This window comes from Tachysurus vachellii, chromosome 19 (assembly GCF_030014155.1).
Source record: "Tachysurus vachellii isolate PV-2020 chromosome 19, HZAU_Pvac_v1, whole genome shotgun sequence".
Taxonomy (NCBI): Eukaryota; Metazoa; Chordata; class Actinopteri; order Siluriformes; family Bagridae; genus Tachysurus; species Tachysurus vachellii.
The window spans coordinates 18,402,967-18,424,308 of NC_083478.1; the positions used below are offsets into that span (position 1 = coordinate 18,402,967).

The 21,342-nt window shown below is 39.8% G+C and overlaps 2 protein-coding genes across 2 annotated transcripts in view; one reads left to right on the forward strand and one right to left on the reverse strand.

The window, feature by feature from the left end:
* Nucleotides 1–2,218, forward strand: part of copz1 (COPI coat complex subunit zeta 1) — a 5,849-nt gene extending 3,631 nt beyond the window's left edge. Inside the window, exon 9 of the mRNA XM_060894485.1 lies at nt 1,709–2,218. Within this exon, the coding sequence (XP_060750468.1) occupies nt 1,709–1,756 (48 nt within the window). The 3' untranslated portion in view covers nt 1,757–2,218. The remainder of the gene's footprint in view (nt 1–1,708) is intronic.
* A 12,164-nt stretch (nt 2,219–14,382) lies between these two features.
* On the reverse strand, nt 14,383–21,342 carry znf740b (zinc finger protein 740b). The gene is made up of 7 exons (XM_060894867.1): nt 21,239–21,342; nt 19,783–19,873; nt 19,361–19,534; nt 18,822–18,956; nt 18,556–18,685; nt 17,636–17,754; nt 14,383–16,698 (listed from the first exon to the last, which is right to left on the reverse strand). Exons 2-7 carry the CDS (start codon nt 19,825–19,827, stop codon nt 16,525–16,527), a joined length of 777 nt encoding a protein of 258 aa, XP_060750850.1. The 5' UTR covers nt 19,828–19,873; nt 21,239–21,342; the 3' UTR covers nt 14,383–16,524.

The following is a 21,342-nucleotide window of genomic DNA, read 5'->3' on the forward strand; positions in this document are numbered from 1 at the left end:
TCTCTTTCTCTCTGTATACCCCACCTCTCTCTCTCTCCTGTTGTCTGGTTGTAACCAAGACTAACTGTTATTTGCCGTGGTTCTGAACCTCTCCACACGTGTCTTATTTATCACACCAGTCTGCGGTGGTCCGTTTATCCGCTACGAGGCTCCGGAGCATGCGAGCTCCCCTCGCTTCTGCCACATGTAAAGCATGATGGCTAATTATTGGCGGCTGTCTGGCAGCAGCGGCTTCCCGTGGCCTGATTGATGGTCTCATTTAAGAGGCCTGTGACAGACTGCCAGCATCCCTCACGTGCCTCTGATTAATGCAGCTCCTCATCCTTTTGCTTTATGGTTACTCTCTGCCTCGCCTTTCCTCAAATTAAAATGATTAATTAATTCCTGGATATTTCCCTGCGCACACAGTCAGGTGTCAGGTTGCGTTTAAATTCGGCGTGGGCGTGCGTGAGACAGTCTCTGCTTTCTGCAGGTTGTGTTTTACAAGCTTTCTGCTTAATGACTACACTATACTTAGTAACTGCTTAGTGTGTTAGGTTTTTGGTCAGAGGTGACATGGAAAGGTGTTAACGACACACATGAAAGTTTGTTGTTGTTGTTTTCTCTCCAGCGTGGTGGTGAATAACTGCATAATCAATTAGTGATTCAAGTCTGGCACCACGGAGGAACGGCTGAGTTTATTGATCAGGATGCGACTCACTTAAGACAGGCTTTTTTTTGGGGGGGAACTAAATCGGTTAGCGAGTTGTTGAACCTATCACACTGCTACTTCGTTACAAGGCAGCCAATACACATGCTCTTTGAAATGCTCCGTCGACACACCCTGCATCTCACAGAGTCCCCATCATCTCACAGTACTGGTGTTTTGCCACATAATCTAAAGTTATCTTTTTCTTTTAGCTGCTTGGATTAAAAATATTTTGTACTACTTGATATAGCAAACAAAGCTTCATGTTTTCCCACATCTTTTATGATCCTAAGTGATTCAGGAGCTGTGTACTATTGTGGTCGTTCCACAACGTCTCACATAACCATAAACAAATAAAGCGTACTTTGTGGTATTTTATCAAATTCCATATTTGTAGACATTGTCAAATTACTGTGGCGTAAGTGGAATAAAAAACACTTATGATGTGCGTCTGATCTGCCATAACGTTGAAACCACTTAAAGGCAAATTGAAAAATATAATTGAGGCATTTCTCAGTTTGTGTTTGTACCGAGAAAAATAGCAAGTGTAAAGATCCGAGTAACTTTGACGAGCGAGTCAGAGCATCTCTTATACAGCAGGTTTTGTGTGGAGTTCCCGGTGTGCAGCGGTTAGTATATACCGAAAGTAGACCGAAACAGCCGGTGAACCAGCATCAGGGTCACGGACACGCGAGGCTGGTTGACGTCTGTGAGAACGTGAGGCTAATCCATCTGGTCTGATCCCACAGAAGAGCACCTTCTATCATGCAGGCTATGACAGAAAGGTGTTAAAACACAGTGCATCACAGCTTGTGCCCATTCTGACCCCAGTACAATAGGCATGCGAGCATCAGAACTGAACCACGGACCAAAACTCTGTTGTATCTTGTTTTCTTTTGTTTTCTTTTACACATGGACTTATGTATCACTTACCTGTGGCTGCTTGGTTGTGGATTCAAACAGCAATTTATTTATTTATTTATTTTTTTTTTTGTTTGACTTTTATTTTTTCTCCTGTAGGTGCTGCAGTCAGCCAAAGAGCAGATCAAATGGTCTCTTCTACGATAGATCTCAGCCACCCTTCTCTTCCACCAAGATAACGATGCATTCATCATCACTTCTCTTATCGCTGTTGCCTTTTGAATTTTTTTTTCCCTCCTTATGTTTTTCTCTGCTGTGAAATTTTTAGGCTCTCTTAAGGAAAAAAAGAAGAAACATTATATACACTCAGTGTAACCTAATAAGAAGAGCGAGCAACAGAAACCGAAGTCTAAAGTTTATTTATGGTCCATTTATGACTTCTGTACAGTGATGCAGATACAGCATGAAGTCGCAGGTATAGAATCCATTTCTTTTCAGTGATCCAGACCATGAGCGAGTGTGTGTGTGTGTATGTGTGTGTGGACATATCAAACAGCTTTGTGAGAAACAAGTTTGATTCAAGTACATTCCAGTGATTGAGATTTCTTGCTGTTTTCCACGTCCATGTTATGATTTAAATAAAAGGACTGTTCCACCATCAGGATTGTATTCCTTGTGTTGTGTATTTTTTCATGTTATTTCCCTTTAAGTCTATGTATATAAAACTTTTGCTTATACACATGGAACTGACCATTTGGATTAGAGCGCCATCTTCTGGTGAAAGGTCAGAGGCACAGCTTTAGGTTTTATTTTCATCACAAGTGTGAATTATTTTATATATATATGCGTGTGTGTGTATATATAGATAGATAGATATATGTGTGTGTGTATGTATGTATGTATGTATGTATATATGTATGTATGTATATATGTATGTATGTATATATGTATGTATGTATGTATATATGTATGTATATACACACACATGACGAGAAAATGATCTAGTACATCGTTATGAGATTACATATTTAATTTTATTGTCAGATAATTCTTTCTGGAAATATTTAAGACTATTTCAAGCTTGAAATCATTAAAAGAGAGAAAGGAAAATCCCATTTTGATTTAGTTATCATATATTTGCCTTGTTATCACTTTATAATAGGAAATACTAGATCGATTAGACTATTCAGGATCCTTAATCTTCAATAGTTATGGTGTTGAGCTACTATTCGGAAGGTTGTGAGTTCGTTCCTCAGGACCAGCAGGATGCCACTGTTGGGCCCTTAAGCAAGGCCCTTAACCTTCAACTGCTCAGTTGTAGAAATGAGATAAACATAAGTGCATCTGCCAAATGCTGTAACTGTAAAAATATAAAGCATTTTTTTTTTGTCTTGTGGGGGAAAACATACATACTGCGACAGTTTAATTTATTTCTTCTGTGTCGAAATCTCATGAGTATCCATCCTTCGTGTTAGTGTCACCGAACACCAGCTGTGAAGGGCAAAAAATTTCACATCCCTCCCTTCTTTTTTTTTTTTTTTTTTCTTATGCAAATTAGATTTTGTCCCAGGAGTAATGCGAAAGACAAGAATATGCAGCGATGATGTATACCTGGGGATTGGAGGTGACATAAGACCACTCATGCTGATGTACTCGACCCCATTAACAGCCTGGTCTCATGCATGAACCTAAAACAACGGCCCCGGGGACGAACTGTGGCATGTGATCTCAGACCAGCTTTCACTCAACCTGATCCAGCACATCATTAGATCATTTTTCTGAGAAAATCAGAAGTCTCGAGCGTGTATGAACATGATCTTGGCATCATCTCTTTAATAATTACCTGCTATTCATATGAAAGAGGTGCAGAACACTTATACAGTATCTTGGCTGGTTGGTAGTGAAGTGAAGTCCTGAGGCATGTCGAGGTTTTTGCAAAGGAAATAGAGCTTTATTTCAAACGGGATGGAGCCTTCAGCACTGAATTTCCTCCACCGATTAAGTGGAGTAGCTCCTTCACAGGGAGGTGATTTACGGCTGGATCGGAGTGAGACGCTCCTGCAGATATGAGCAGGATGCTGAGGCCAAGCGTGGGGTACACGGTGTGTGTGTGAACTTCACTGACCATCCTATGGCTTTGTAACATATGTATAGTCCATAAGAAATAGAATCTTATCAGTTATACACATGAAATTGTAATGAATTCAAATTAATAAATTACATTTTCACTGTAAATTAAATTTGCACTGGAGACTCCTTCCATAAGTGTTTTTTTCCCCCATAAAAGAAATTTTTCCTGGACTTTATTAGATTCGAAAGCTGTCCGTTTGTCCTCGTGTCCGCCTTGTTACTATAGAAACGATCGTTGTGACGTATTCATATAAACACGTGCTTTGAATTACAGCTGGAACTACCGTCAGAGCTGCTGTTACAGAGCATTAATCATCATCTGTGGTCTAAAGATATGATATACTAGTATTCCAGGATTATTATAGTTAGAGGGAGGAAGAGCACACTACAGAGTTAGACTTAAATAACTGTATAGAGCTAGGGTGAATTTTGTTCCATGTAGTGATTTATTCCTTGGTGAATTTATTCCGTGGTTATTTAACAAAATCGTTGTATGCGGTTTCGAATCTTTTAATGATTCGTTTTAAATGAACAGCATTGATTTGAATGGCTATGATGTCGATATGATTCATTACATCTGATGATTTGCATAGGCATAACAGAACACTGTGATTTTATTTGAGGTTTATTCAAATAATAAAAGAAGCCCCAGCCCTAATTTTGTCCTGTCATTGAATAAACACTGATTTCCCTCTTGTTTCCTTGCCACAGTTGAATTGATGTCTGTCTAAATAAAAGCCCAGTGTAGAGCCACAACGATCGGGGAAGAGAGGTTGATTCCTGGCTGAGAAATAAACAATTGGATTAGTTGTAGCACCTGATGGCACCTGCAGGCATTCAGCTACTCGCTTTCAGCTCCTAATTACAGTGGCACTGCCATAAAAAAGCCAAAAAGCCAATTTAGATTAATTCTACAGTAACGGGCATAATAGAATAAAACACAGCAGCTTGACACATTATACATAACGTGCCATAAAGTTGTCAAGGATACGTAGGCCCGTGGCCTGGAATTGATAGATGCACAGAGTGTGTGTGTTTGCCCGCGTTGTGTTTCCAGTGGCTACATAAGTGAGTAATGGTCAATAGATTACAATTATGAGCATGCTTAAAGCAGTGTTTAGGTGTGTATGCCAATGAGCCTGAGCCTGATTCGCAGCCCGAAGAATACCCTGAACCTCATAAGTAAAGCTGTATGAGAGATCCCAGTAATTGCAATGGATCAGACCAATCAAGGCCTCACACACACACACACACACACACACACACACACACACACACACACACACACACACACACACACACACACACACACATATATATATATATATATATATATATATATATATATATATATATATATACACACACTGTTCTGTGGGTGAAGCTGTGCAAACAGCATGGTTGCGATAAACAGCATGCAGATTGCATTCTGCCTTTCCTATAAGCAAATTTGGCGCAATGAAATAGATCAGAAGTCATAATGAGGAACAGCTCTGATTGAAATGGAGGTCAGACTGTGGACGTGTACAAGGCCTGAATGAGATAAGGTGCCAGAGGCTGTTTCACTAGTCCCACTGCTGAGCTACACACACACACACACACACACACACACACACACACACACGTGCACAAAGCTGGGTCTTGCACAACCTGACATGCTTTACGACAGCACACACCCTCACTGGGCCCATTTACGGATTCCTATCGAATAAAAAAATCATTTCGCTCGGAGGCTGAGGAGACCAAAAACAACAAGCAGTGCTGCTGCTGTTCTCTGCCTCACCTATAACTCACAAAGCCATTTTCTGCACTACACAACAGCCTTCGTTTTTATTTCATTTATATACCGATGGCAATTAAAATCAGTAGAAGGTTTCTTTTTTTTTTTTTTGTAGATTAACACGTTCAAAACTGTACAAATGACAGAGAGAAAAATGTCTTTTTGCTGTTTACCAAAAACAAACAAATAAATAAATAAATGAATGAATGACCAAAATGATGGTCCAGGAGACAATTCATTTAAACTGAAATGTCTTGCTGCCTTTTACTTCCACAGTATTTCTCTACAACACATAACGGTTTTGAGCTCTCAAAAAAAAAAAAAAAAAAAAAAAAATTTAAATAAATAAGATGTTATTCTTCTGGCTAGATTTCAGCATGAGAATGTACAGAAAGGGATTTCGAGGGGAAAAAAAGCACATAAATCCAAAACAAAGGTATGCCACATCCATCAGCCTGTCTGGTGCACATGTCCAAAAGCGTGTTTGGATATTTCTATTTTTTTTTTATTTTCCTGCACTATTAGTCACCAGCTTTGGAACTGTGTCTGTATTGAAAACAGGCGTCGGTGTAAAGTCGAGCTCCCGATTGCTAACCGCTGATGAAAGCACTGTAAGATTTAGGATGAAACAGAGATCTCCTCAGATCCCAGAGACTGTCCTGCTGTGCTACATAGACACTCTGCTGTCCTCAGCCGTGTCCGCTTGTTTGCGTGAGAACATCTGGTTGCCACTCTTGCACGTTTGCTCTGAACATGTGGTTCGGGGTGCAGGTTGGCCCAGGATCTTAGAACCAATAAAGATGGGAATTATCGTATCATTCATACACATATCGAATTAACAGCTCTTGCAACAAGTAGCTTAGAGAGAGAGTTACACTAAATGCAGATCAAATTTAGTGATGAAAGTCTAATGTGAAGCGTTCCCATAATAGCAGACATACGACACCAGATAGCAGTGGTAGCAATAAAGCTTTATGACTTTTTTTTCCTTTTTTTTTTTTTTACAGGCTGCTATTTATTCAGAATGCGGCCCGAGGCGGACATGTGGCCCTTTCCCCATGTGCATGCTTTTCTTCAGCCCAATTTGATTTAGACGCATGTTGTTAAAAGGTAAAGAGAAAAGAAGAAGGCAGTTTGGTTTTGGTGTCACACCTCACAGACTCTTTCTGTCCTTCTACCTTCCGCCATCTTTCTCGTTCCCCATCCCCCATACCTCTGTCCTTCCTCTCTCCCCCCCTCTCTCTCTTTCATATTCTCTCACTCCTGCTACCCCTCCTCCCTGCGGATTCCCCCGTCTGCACCACGGTGCCCGTTAACAGACCCTGGCCTGACAGATTTACTGCCGTCGCTCTACCATTGGCCGCCAGCATGACAGGTCTGATTTAATGCTGCCTCCTGATTGGTCGGTGCGTGACAGGTGAATTTACAGCTGCACTGCGATTTGACGCCGGGTGCCTTTGATGTGAGTTACAGCACAGTTGCTTATGGGACGCAGAAATGGTGTCAGGTTTCAATCGTTAAAAAGCCTTCTCCCTGAGGGAAGGTGCAGGGCGTGCACTACATTCCTGATCTCATGAGAGAAGCAATGAGAGATGCAGAGGAGGGAGGGATGGAGGGATGGAAGGGGGGTTGTTAGTGGGGGAGAAAGAAAAGAGAGTGGCTGGATGATTTAAACCAGGAGTCATTCTCGCTTCTTTGCACTTTTGCACATTTACTTTTGGAGAAGAAAAACATCCCTATTTCCAACACACGGACGAAAAGAAAACATCGAGCCGGACTCACAGCCTTCTTGGAAAATTGTTAGGAAAGACCTCTGGAGGTGTTCAGTCTTCACGAGACGTTCAGTCAGGTTCAGAAAAATGACACAGAGTAATGCTTTCCCAGTCCAGGTCCTGCTCAGGGTTGGGTGTACACCCCGTTCTAACATAACACGTCTACACACACATGCATACGCATACACGTGTGTGATTTATGTCGGGATGCTGCGGACATGCTGACGCTAGCTCACAAATTGTCTGACTTTAGGGGTTTACTGTCCAGCAGAGTGGAAATTTACCTTTGGGCGAACGATCACCAACATGACACCATACACCTACATCATCATAATAATAACACACTGTATATTTATGCCTGCAAAGTTACACAAGACAAAACGCATGTCTTTTTTAACCCCCTGCTAGATGTTTATTGCCCTCGATCGTTGCTTCCTAATGCACCAGTAGCCTGCACTAATGAAAGTTAAGGGATATATACAGAAAAAAAAACCTTAACTGTTTTAGATTGCTGTAATCACGGACCTCAAATTAAATAAAAAGTCTCTTGCACAGATGCTGTAGTGCTTTAAAAGGAAGCTTTTCTTCCTTACTCACTGAGACACTATGTAAGACTTATTTCTACACAAAATGCAAGAAATAGAGCTACATAATAAAGTATGAATTCTTTATAAAGTAATATAACATAACTGGAAATAATATAATAGTGAGAAATATATTTATCGTGTTTAAGTACACAATTCTCGTCTCGGCACCGAATGTTTTAACACACTAGAAGGCCTGTGACAAAAAAAGTTAGGCAATGCATAAAGAAAAAAAAAACACTAAATGTTAACTGATGTTAATAAAAAGACTCTGTGACACGAGTTCTGTGCAACTCTACTTGTACTTTATTATGATTGATACCATGATGCTTTGATACAAGAATGCTATTTATCACACAAACCGTATTTTGCCCCATCATCATCTTTTCCCCTCAAGCCCTATTTTTTCCCCACTTACGCCTATTTAGCTGATTCGGAAAAAATAATAATTGGGATATTCCAACACTCAAACGACACACTAGAGCTTTCAGCATCGATATGTTGAACTATCTTTCATTTATAATACTTATAGCACCTAAACTAGATTTGTAACCTTACGTAAAGCCGTGTTCATACTGTAACTGCAATTAGTTGACTGTCACATAAATCTTCACTGGATTTCTGTGTGTGTGTATGAGAAGAGAGAGTGGAGTGTGTGTGTGTGTGTGTGTGTGTGTGTGTGTGTGCGAGTGTGCAGTTCAATTTAACTTGAAAATGAAGTAAAACGTTGAGCCTCACCAGTCTATTTCTTTCCCATCTATTATCAGCTCTTAGATGTTCACTAGGTATCCATGATGTGTGGGATAAAGCCCTGAAGCCTTAAATTAAGCGATCCAAAAACATATCTCCGAAATACAACAGGCCTGGAATTCATAAGGCATTTGAGAAGCTGCACTGATTTGGGAGCTCTTTATGTGCCTTAGATCCCAGATAAAGCTGAGAAAGGACCTGATCCCCAGATTAGTGCTTCTACTGAGAGGATTTTTTTTTTTTTTTTTTTCTTTTCATGAACACATCCAGAGAAGTGCTGTTCATCCATGTTGCCCTTGCATTGCCCCTACCATATGCCTCATATCTCTTTAAAGTGATCCGAACGGCTGCTTATAAATCAGCGTATCGCTGAGCTGATCAGCGGAGGCAAACTGCCAAAGTCACTTTGGCCTAGGGTCCATGTGGGCCCTGGTGGAGCCTACCTGCTCCGAGCTCTTATCTGTCCATCAGCACACGCGGCTGACAGCTCATCGCTCAGAGCTCATCGGGCAACCTGCGTGAACCCTTTCACAGCTGTGACCCATCAAAACGTCTCAGGCTAAACAGCAAGGCCGCTGCTCTTCATCAAGCCCCAAGGATTCACACGCCATCTTCAGCGCTCTCTCCTCTTCGACCTGCTCATCTGGAAAATTGCTGTTCGAAAGAGGCGAGTCAGACAGAAGGGGAGAAGTCATACCAAGCCCTTCCCCTTGTCAAAATAATAATTGTACAGTGTCTGGAGACCCGCATCAGGATCCAGGTCGCTGCATGAACCTCCTTGCCCCTGTGTCTCTCTCCGTCGGCGGTAGATTGCGCAGTTGCTCTCGCGCTGCGCCTCATTCTTCCAAACAAATCAGGCTTTGTGGAAACAATCTGCGAACTGAGGAGCACATTTGTTGCTCACTAGGTGCTTATAGAAGGTTGGGGAGGCCTCAATTGCTGTTGCTTTAATTAGTTTCATTAGTGTTAGGCTCTGTCCCAGGAAAAACAACCGTATAAGCAGCTCACAATTTGGGACCTGAAATCATTCTTGGGATAATAATGTTGTTAAACCCATGACACACACCCAATTTTAGCCAAAACGCCCAGTGTATAATTTGGATGGTGTTTAATTTAGAAGAAAAGTAATTAGTCAGGCAAGTGCTGTAATATTCATTACTATCAAGACTTACATGTTTGGAGGAAAACTGCACCGCTGTTTGAATCTGACTATCAGAAGGTTTGGGGAAAACCATGTGCATAAAAAATACTGTATAACAGAGCTCTCAAATGGGAATAATGATCAAACTTGTTCTAATGACCGTATACATTTTATAGTTAGTAACCTGTTTGACTGGTCACTTGAATCGAACGGGTTAAATCCAAACCTCAGTAACATTAATAGTGTATAAATCATGTCATTAATAGATTTTAAGAAAAAAAAATAAGTGTTCTAAGTGTGATGTTGTGGAATAAAAAGCTCTATAAATTTAATTTTACAGGGATCTCAAAGGTCCCGAAGACATCTTTTAGGATAGGAAATGTTACAGGAAACACTGTGATATATTGTGCTTTCACTTTCTCATGACTTTCTGGCATTAAACTGCAATTTAACATTCTTCTAACTTGTCAAAACATAAACCTGATCCCTAGAAAGGCCTAGAAAGGGTTGATGTTTCCATATATTCATACAGTGGTGAAGACTTTCCTTTGTTTTTGTGGTTCTTCTGTTACACGGCAGACTATCAGACACAATATCACCAACACCGGATCAGTTCTCATTCACCGTTTGAGTGTTGATTGATAAATCTCATAAATGTTTATGATGCCTCTCCATTTAAGACATTACACCCACACACGACACCGTGTCACGACCTTTTTCATGGCGTCTTTAAAGTAGTCTGCTGCAAGGCCATGGAAATTAAACCCAAAGACCCTCTTCGGCTTACATGAGAAGTCATGACCTAGTAGAAAGGAGTGCAGCAGGATTTGGAACACAACCCATGGGAGAAATGGGCCTGCCCGGCTGCAGCGATCTGCGTGCGGCCCTTGTATTGCGTCGGGTCCCCAACGAGCTGAGGATTGATGAGGTGACACGGGACTGCCGCCTTTTAATGTATCTGTCGAGGCTAAATGCCTCTTTCGGAAAGTGATTTTTACGCTGTTGGCAGAGCGCCGGGGTGTTTGTCCTGTCACAGAGAATGTGGATGGCTCATGAGTGAGATAAATCTTTTTCGAGGAGACACTGGTCAGCTTGAGTCAGCCTGACGCTTCGGGTTTCCACCGCCAAGAAGCCAAAGACAGTTTGAGACAAACATCCAGATGGACAAGATCTGAACAAGAAGGCCTCATGGAAAAGACGATTTCAAGCATGATGTAAACAATCTGCCAAGCGAACATGGTGTTAACCCAGCCATGTAAACTCTCAATGCTTATGTAGATACGTTTCATTTCATGGCCTAAATGTGTTGTTACATTAACACAAAGAACCGTTTATATTAGCTGAATCAATCAAATTTCTTACAAGGAGACCAGGAATTTTTTTTAACAAATGACAGAATGAGGGTGTCATTCATCATTTCATAGGTTTATTTTTTACATCGTGTGAGGGCCCAGTCAGTGGAAAAAGGTGCAGATGCAATGTGAAGCGTTTTAATTGTTTATTTTGCATGAATATGTATGAATTATTTGAATAAGTTTCCGTGTGGGTTGCAAGATCCGTTTCTAATTCCCCAGCGTTCCATGCGGTGTTGTTGACAGGACTCATTCAGGTCAGGAGAGAATTGGGGCCAGCTAATTAATCTTCCGCTGTATTTATTGTTAACTTCTTTCTGAGTGACATCAAAAAAAAAAAATCAAATCCCAAGCACCAAAATCAACCCATTTTGATGTGCAGTTTTTAGTTTAAATGTATGCTTCCTGGAACAGGCTCGAGAACTCCTGAAGAAATCGAAGGCCTCCCTTTGGAGCAGGCTGCATGACTTTGATTAATTTATCTGATAGTTAAGAAAGTTTTCATTCATGAAACACAGCGATATCGTTGCCTTTCTTGTGTAATTACGGCAATGAGGAATTTGGGTGAACATACACATTCACTGCTAATTAGAATAGGAGTTCGAAACGTCTGCAAAATGGAGCTGGTTTACTTGTTACGCCGAGGCTGGAGCATTCAGAAGGAGTAGAAGGAAAAAAAAAAAACAGACACTTTATTAATATTTCATTTTCATCATTTTGGATCCCGACTGCGTTAGTACTTGGTGTGCAGCTGTGTCCTGAGACACGCAAGGGCGGGAGTGAAATCTTAATGAAGATAGCTGGCGTGTGCAACACCTCCGATAATTAACGCTGGTGGGGAAAGTGACAGATGGTCGCGTGCAGTCTGTCGACGCGGCTAGATTTGTACCCAATGTTCCTGTTCATGGCGAGAATGTGAAAGTACAAAGTACAAACTAAAGTACTGTATGTGGGGAAAACTGACAGGGAAGGATGCCATTAAAGCATTGTTTTTGTTTTTCTGATCCTCAATCACCTCATCCTTCATTACGTAGCGTGGTAAACGATCTCACTTCCGGGTAGCTAGCTGGCATAACACGCCACGCAGGACATTTGTTAGTACATTTGTTAACGACTGAAAGACATACGACGTTCAGGTTCAAACTAATAACTATAAAAACGTACATTAAAAGAAAATAAACAATTGCAAACTTCAAGGAACAAAATAGAAAATCACGTGCTATATTTCTCTCAGATACACACAGTGTAAAACTTTTATTTAAGGACGAAGAGAGCAAATGTATAATTCTGAGGTTTTAAAAAAAAAAAAATTTGGAAAGAAGCAAAATTTGGTTCAATCCACTGTCAAAACAATAGAAATTGTTTTCACACAATCAACTGAGTTAATGTAATAATAATACAGTATATGATTAGCTAATGCTGAATGGTACAATAATGGTATGAATGGTACAATAGCTTGGTCTTGTTTTTCTTGATCATTTGATCATTTCGATCATTATTTTATTAGGGACCGAACAAAATGTTAAACTTTTGTTTGCTTAAAGTTACATTTAAAACAAATTAGTTCCTTTTATTGCTTTTGTTATAGCAGCTATAAACATTTGTTTTTTCAGCAACTGCCATGTTTTTCTCATTCATAAAGACAAAAAAAATACATATAACAGAAAAACTGTAAAGACTTTTCTGTGTTGTAAGAATTAAAGAAGTTACAACTTTGACACTGGCGACTGGGGATGTGGTAGCTCAGTGGTTAAGGTGTTGGACTACTGATCGGAAGGTGGGTTCGAACCCCAGGTCCACCAAGCTACCACTGCTGGGCCCCTGAGCAAGGCCCTTAACACTCAGTTGCAAGTCACTCTGGATAAGGGTGTCTGCTAAATGCTGTAAATGTAAATGAGACTCCTTCCAAAAATGTTCCATTTATATTATATATCTCTATTATATATATATATATATATATATATATATATATATATATATATATATATATATATATATATATATATATATCACTTCATAATTATCAAATTGATCTCCTTAAAAAAAAAATGTAACCATAGCAACATATACACATTTATTTTCTGGAGTGTCTCCTATACACATTCCTGTGTTAGTTAGTTAGTTAGTTGCTATAAAAATTATAACACATGATAGCGATTACATAATATATAAACCTTGTGACCAATCAGAATCGAGCATTCAACAGCACTGAACATTAAGATTTAAGCTGTTCTATTTTCTGTTTTATTTTTTATTTTTTTGGGAACGGTTTTAAAGTTGTCTTTATTGTTCGTCTTCTATTTCGTCCTTCGTCTACTGTTCGTTCTTGTTGAGCCATGCTTCAACCGAATTTGCCATGTGGACAATGAAGAAGTGAACTGAGCTAAAGGTATTGGTCAGTAAAAGAATGGGACATCCCTGGTATAGACTACTGAGTCCATCAAACCAGCTCTAAGAGGCTGTATACGTCCTATTAGCTAGGAGACCGAAGTGTGATGGACACATTAGAACGTAAAAGGTTCGGATGAGGTTATGTTAAACCGTACAGTGCTGAGCTACGCCTCAGACACACTCCTGTATTAGATGATTGGTCAGGTTGTGTGTAGGAACCTTCCCAGCCCCCTGTTCTTTTTGTCCCACCAATGTACTCATCATAAAGAAGACACTGCAGTAATTGCTCCCCATCCACACACACTGTAAATCAGAGAGAGAAAGGATCCATAAAGCTCTCTACAATCCCAAAGCCAGGCTACTCATTACAGTACATTCATTTATCCAGTTTTCCTAGCCATCATGTCCGTACTGTACACCTCATTAACTACCGTCTGTACTGAATGTCAACGTTGATGCTCCTATAGGACATTAAGTTGAGCCAACTGAGCCAAAGACTTAATTGCTTCAGTGATTAGTATCAAGAATCTTCCCTTATTAACGTCAACATTGCCAGAGATATAGACATGACTTCACTAAGTAGCGGCTCGCCGTCCGCTGGCTCAAGCAGCCTTAAAATGGCCCGATGACCCTTTTGTGGACCTTTAAGATGCTTCTTGAAAACCACAGCGTCAGGTCACAGGGGCGTGTCATAAAGTGTAGTAATGGACAGCAAATCATCCCAGGCCCATGGCACCCTTTTTAGAGGTTAAAAAGTCACACATTTAGTGCAGATAGTACTTTTGACAGAAGTTGAATTTGGTGTGTGGTGCCACCTGCTGGCCAAGAAAACAACTACAACACATGAGATAATAAAACAACTTGCAAGTCTATGTCCAATGTCTTTAAATTTTTTTAGAAATAAACAAATAACAAAAACAAATCACACATCTCTGGAAAAAGAATCTCATTTATTGTTTTCTGAGAACCTAAAATTTCACTCACTACACAGTGCCCAGATGGTTGAGAAGGATTTTAGTGTGCATGTTTTGTGCATGAGAGAAAAAAAAAACAACCAAAAATTAAAAAAATACATAAAACGCATTTTTTTTTCTTTCCTTAACAGCACAATACAATAAGTTTGAGAAACTGAGCTTCATGCAAATCTACTTGTTAAAAACAAAACAAAAAAAATTAAAAAACAATTAAAAAAAAACAACATGGCTACTAGTTAACAGCTGTAGCAGTCTAAAAACTATGGAAAACGTTAAAAAATTAAAAAAAAATGTTTAAAAAATCAAATAAGATTCAGCACATGAAATCTGCATGTAGTCCGTGTTCAGTGTTTAAAGTCTGTAGTACCTGGATTTCTAAGGAACTACTGGTCCATATATATATAAAAAAAAGACTAAATGCTAAAAGCTCACACACCGTTAGCCTTACTTTGCCGATCCAGTGTTTGAGTCCCAAAATTTTCTCTAAACAGCATTAGGAATTAAAAAAAAAAAGTAAAAAAACAAAAAATGAAGAAAAAAAAAAAAAAAAACACCCTCACACACGAGTTCATACTTTTCTAATCTGGACTCCAAAATAAGAGTTCTACATACAGAAACGTAAAGAAATTCATTTCACTGAGGCTTGCATCATAGCGGACCACTTTATCTTAGTCACTCTGGATAAGAGAGTCTCCACAAGTCCTAGACCTGTAGGCGATACTGCAATGACACACTTTATTTGTACTTTGACACTATCATGAATGTGGATGGAAAAAAAAAAGAACTGTTAAGAGAAAGCAGTTATCAGTGATGCGTAATGAAACCATGGCTAAATGTAAAACTACTTCCTACACCGTTACGATCCTAATTGTTCTAAACTGTCTTGAGGTAAAAATGGATTTTAATGGGAAATATATTTCAGTTATTGAGATTTGCCCTATTTTTACGCTAGCGAGCGACAAAGCAACAGACCACGATGTTGTTTTCTACGTTCTACGTACCACGATTTGAGCACCGACGTCAAAAGACGACCGACAAATGCAAAAACTGGCTTGAATAATTTCCAGCTGGTCTGCTGACTTTTCTACGGTTACTCGCATGCAATTTTACAGTTTGATGCACAAAAATAGAAGAAACCGTTACTGTTCTTCCTTCTTATTCTGTTATAAGAAAAGCAGCTTGCTTTGCAAATCTGTCAATAACAGGTTAATTAACTTGTAATTCGTTTGCGTTTAATTAGTCAGCTTATCGTCCACCTCGTGTCAAAGCCGACACGTCCCCCGTTTATCGGGTTACAAAGTCGAGCTGTAAAATTTTGTATGAACAGCAACGTTGAACACTTAAAACTTTCCACCATTGTTTTCTCACATCGTAATATTTAATACTGAAGGGAATTTGCAAAACTGCTTAGTTTTAGTGCTTACAGCTATATATCGTGTACGTAATTCGTTTAAAAGGGGCTTGTATGATTGTAACTCTAAGTATTCTTTCAAAAAATATTAAAACACAGAAGCTATCTTTGATATTTCTGATAATTCATTTGTTAAATAAATGAATGTTGGTGTATGAATGGTGCATTCATGAACGCAGGGTTGTGTAGCCTAGCACCTTTCACTAATTCCTGCTTAACTTGATACTATTAAAAAACGGTGGAAATATCACAAGGCCACACGTGACAACGGCTGAAGAGCTGTTTTCTGTGATTTGTTTTTTAAACCGTCTTGTGTGTGTGTGTGTGTGTGTGTGTGTGTGTGTGTGTGAACCCCTCCATAGTAATATAGGATATAGGATAGGATATATAGGATATAACCCACTCCTTTCTCCTCTACAGGACTCGTTATGTGTACAGGGTAAAAAATAGCCTGTGCAGTAAAAAACTACGCCAACCCTCCCAGAGGCTGACTGCATCTATAGAAAATACTACAAAAATCCCTCCCTTCTCAAGTCAAATCAGCTCAGAAAAACAGCTGAATATGCCAAAGTTGAAGTGAGTCTTTTCCCAGAGTGTCCAGGATCAGTCTGATGCAGTAAAGTGATCCTGAGTGGCTGTGCGCGAGTCCACCCTGCTTTCACAGAGCTTAAGGGATGCTTGGGAAAGCGGTCACACGGCAAGCTGGCTGCTGCTGCTGCTGTTGGCCTGTAGGGGGCTCCATGACTGCTGTGCAGGTTCCTGTGAAAACGATCGACCGTCACAGCACGACGTGTCCTCCTCCTTTGGGATGCCGACGACACACATGCGCCGGTGCCGCAAGAGCCGGTCTGTTCTGGAGAAGTTCTGTGAGAAAGAAAGAGGTATTTATTAAAGAACGATAATAGACAACTCGAACTTCAGTGTTGTCTGAACATCTAACAGGGCTTTCACACTGGCAGGTTATTTTGAACAGAGCAGTTTAAATTTAAAATCAGTAGCGTGAAATGTGGACCAATAAGCACTTGTGGTAGCGAACCCACAACAACCTGTATGACGTGGTGAGAAGACGGACGCACTGGAACGTTGTGGGACACAGAAGACACCAGGTGCCTTACTGTGCATAACAGCACCAGAATAATAAGTAAAACAAAAAAAATAGTGAGTTGTGCTATAACATTTGTTATATTGGGGTTCGACAGAAACAAGCGTCCAGATCAAACCAGACCAGAATAATCGCACTGGGATTCAAAGCGCAGCAAAGGTACCCGAGGTGAAAAACGTCTGCCTTGCAGGTCCCTGTGAATTTCCTGTTACTATAGCAACAATAAAGTAATACGGTGTGTTTGAGGGGGAGAAAAAAGGTATAATTTCAGAAACAATGATGTACTGTATGACTTTCAAAATTCCAGCACAGCAAGGTTCCTGAAAAGCAACCTTTCCCCCGCGACCCTCCATACTATCCTCAATTATTGTTGCTATGGGAACAGCTAATTCCCAGGGACCTGCAATGCAGCGTTTCACCTAATCTAAAGATATAGTGTAGAATATCTGAATGGTATACGAGGGAGCCTGGGGGGTGTGCAAGACGGGTGTGTCTTGTCACAAAAGTCACAAAAAAAAATGACACTCAGTGTGTAAATATATTGTATTTCAGTGTGGCTGGGAAATGAACCTAGAAAATAAATAAATAAATAAAAATGCACTGTTAGTTTAGAGTAAGCTTCAGACTTTGAGCCCTTACTAGACATCAAAGCATTTGCGTTTGTGTACGTGTGTGTGTGTGTGTGTGTGTGTGTCTGACCTGTTGACATCGGTCACACTGATAAGGCTTCTCTCCACTGTGCACTCGTTTGTGTCTCTCCAGGTGGTAGCGCTGAATAAACCGCATGTCGCACATGTCGCACCCGAATGGCTTCTCACCTTTACACACACACACACACACACACACACAGTACGTCCACTGTTCCTTTTCACTGAGAAGAATACTGCACATCAATCACATGATGATGATAACAATCTGAGAGAGTGAAGAGCAGCAGGAATGTTTTAAGTCACACTTTTCCTACAAAATGTACCATTCAGCAGAATTCAGCTGGGGTAAGAAGCTCAGACAAGGAGCAGTGTGCTAACTGTTAACTCATTACCCAGGCAAATGTTAGTGTGGCACAGAGAATAAGCGCATGTCCAACATGCAAACGCAAACACAAATGTCACTGTTAATAAGCTTTGCTTACTAGTGGAAATAATTTACATGTCTGTATACACAGGTCCTAATGCTCAAACTGCAAACACTCCTAATCATACGCTTTAGTACAGCAGGAAGTAAATCACTTGTCAACTCCCAGGTGTTCATAAGACTCGAGAAGAGTCAAGAAATGTATTAATGTATTAAATAAAAAAAAAAACCTGAACAACTCTGTTCTGAAGAACTCTCAAGCGAAATGTTACCTTTGACTGATGCAAAGCGCTGACTCTAATCTCTCCTGCCATAAATACTAAATAACTCTATCCTCCCGGAGAACATCACCGTAGCAACACATTTCTGACCAATCGGAATGGAGCAGCGTCGTAGCACAAACCTGCAGGCTATGTTCCAATGTGAAATCTTTGATTGTCCATCTTTACCGAACGACGCACGACAATTCGTATTCAATCGGACGATCCCAGAGTGAAGGGCAAGGATTTGAGCAGGAAGTGACACGTTTATGTTCCGAAGCTCACCTGTGTGAGTGAGGATGTGGCGTTTGAGGTGGTAGCTGCTGCGAAACGCTCCGTAACAGTGCTCGCAGATGAAGTTCTTCTGTACGTGGGGGTTAAGAGAACCGTCATCGCTTGGTTCAGGTATCTCCACCTGTGTTTGTACACACACACACAGAGAAAAGTGTGTTTAATTATATATAGATAACCTAGAAATTCCACGTTTTTGGATTATATATTCTCTCACTTTAGGATGTTCTTTTAAAATAACACACAGATCAGTTACTTGCCTGCACTTTTTCTCTCACTTTGGACGGTGTTCCTGACTTCCTGTTTTTCTTCTTTGACGGCACGTTCTGGCTCGACTGCATGTCCTTCTCCTCCAGCAGCCGGTTAGAGTGGAACCCTCTATCCTTATTAATGAGCTATGAGTGACAGGAGAAACCCGTTGAATCTCTGTTTTGTTGTGTTTTGGTCTTGTTGCTGTTGTGTGTGTGTTTTTTGTTTTGTTTTGTTTTTATTTTATTATTTGTGGGTTTTTTTCTGTTGTTTTTTACATTTTGTGATTTGTTGTTTGTGTTTGTTTTGTGTTGCACCTTGTGATTCATTGTTGTGTTCTTGCTTGTTCTTGCATTTTTTGATCTGCTCTTATGTTTTGTTAAGATGACGATGTTGTGTTTCTGGTTTTCTTGTTGCACTTCTGTTTCGTTCACTGTTATGTTTTTGTCGCTCTGCTTTCTGATTCGTTAATTTTTTTGACGTTGTGTTTTCTGATTTGTTGTTGTGTTCTTAGGTTTGTTCATGTAGTTTGATGCCCAGTTTGTCTTACCATGGGCGAGCAGCTGACTCCAGATGGCAGCACCATGTGACTGTGTGCTTCCTGGTTGTGACTGTGGTTGTGGTTCTGGCTCAGTGAAGACGTCATCTTTTTATGGCTGGCTGGAGAACTGGCCTGCACCAGAGCCATACTGGAGAGCACTGCCTCACAGCCCAGCAACCCAGCCTGCCACAAACACACAAACACACACCGGTTATGACAGTCTGGGGATATAACAATTCCTCATTATAATCATCTTCTTTTTACAGACCACTACAGAGCACTGATTTCTGTCAGCTTCGGTTCCAGTTCGACATTAAGCCCATTTTTAATGGACAGCAATTTATGACTGTAGGATTGGCAGCGGAAGCATGTGATATGAAACAGAACACAGTTCAAAATGCAAATAACTTTGGGAAGAAAAAAACACTGACCCATTTCATGTGCTCTCGGACTGGGTTGTTGGAAAGCTGTGACATTGCACTGATGTGTAATGGGTGGGTCGGAGGGACAGAGAGCGTCACACTGGGCAGAGAGAATGGAGAGGTAACACACAGTCAGCACGGGCGTGAGCCAAGAAATGATCAAAAATGGTTCTCTAACTCCAGTCAGGAGTCTTTAAGCTGGAAGACCACCAGATGGTACTGGGTCCCAACACCCCAGGACTGAAACTGGGGAACCTAGATCTATATACATTACGAAATAAAGGTACCAAACATGTCACTGGGGTAGTAGGATCAAAGATACCTGAAAACATGATCGGTGTATGCTTCAAAAAAATATTTTATGTCAATAACTGGACTTTAAAAATATTTAAAGCTACACCAATTCAATTCAACTTATTTATATAGTGCTTTTAGCAATTTCCCATTGTCTCAAAGCAGCTTTAAAGAAGTATGGAAACACAAGAGAAAGAAAGAAGAAATAAATATATAATAATAATAATAATAATAAGAAGAAGAAGAAGAAGAAGAAGAAGAAGAAGAAGAAGAAGAAGAAAACAATAACGATAAAAATAAATAAAGGAATACATACAATTAAAGTTTAAAATGAATTTTAAAAAGTTTAACTTAAAATTTTAAATACTATATATCCACCCCATCCCTATCGAGCAAGCCGGAGGTGACGGTAGCAAGGAAAACCTCCCTGAGAGGTCATGAGGAAGAAACCTTGAGAGGAACCAGCACCAGAAGGGAACCTCATCCTCATTTGGGTAACACGATACAGTAAATAGTGGAGTATATAAGATGTACTAAAAAGGTCCAAAAGAATATATATATGTATATATAATAAAAGTCATCTTTATTATATATATTTATAAAATAAAAGTCTTTATATATATATATATATATATATATATATACGTATATATATTTAAAAAAAAAAAAAAAAGACTTTTATCTTTAAATTAATTAAGTACTATTTTAAAAAAAAACAAAACGCACGTGCACAAGTGTAATGAAGGCAATGGAAAAAATCCACAGTGAGGAAATAATACAGAAGATTTAGGAAATGAAATGTAGGTTGTTGTTGTTGTTGTTTACATATTTGTTTACATATTACATGAGATTAGTGAGCACTGAAGCAGCAGATTAGCTAAGAGCTAAAGATCTCAAGGTTTATAAATCTATTTAAATGACTGTAGAACAACCTTTGGGCTGTGTAGTGAACTATAGATGTATTTGTGCTCCTGTTCAACCTCCTTCATCATCATCATCATTATTATTATTATAACAACAACAATAACAACAATAACAACAATAACAACAACAACAACAGGGCGTGTGTTTATTAACCCTCAGTCACTTCAGCGTCTAACAAAACAAACCCGTCGCTATCGAGGGAGTCATATTAAGGCGCTACAGATACACGTGGATGTTTTTTATTTACCTTCCGTTTCTGTAAGAGGAATATTTGTCGTCGGAGTTCTTATTTTTTTTCTCCCAGTTTACAAACACAGGAAACACCACCGGAAGTGCTCTCAGGGGAGCGCG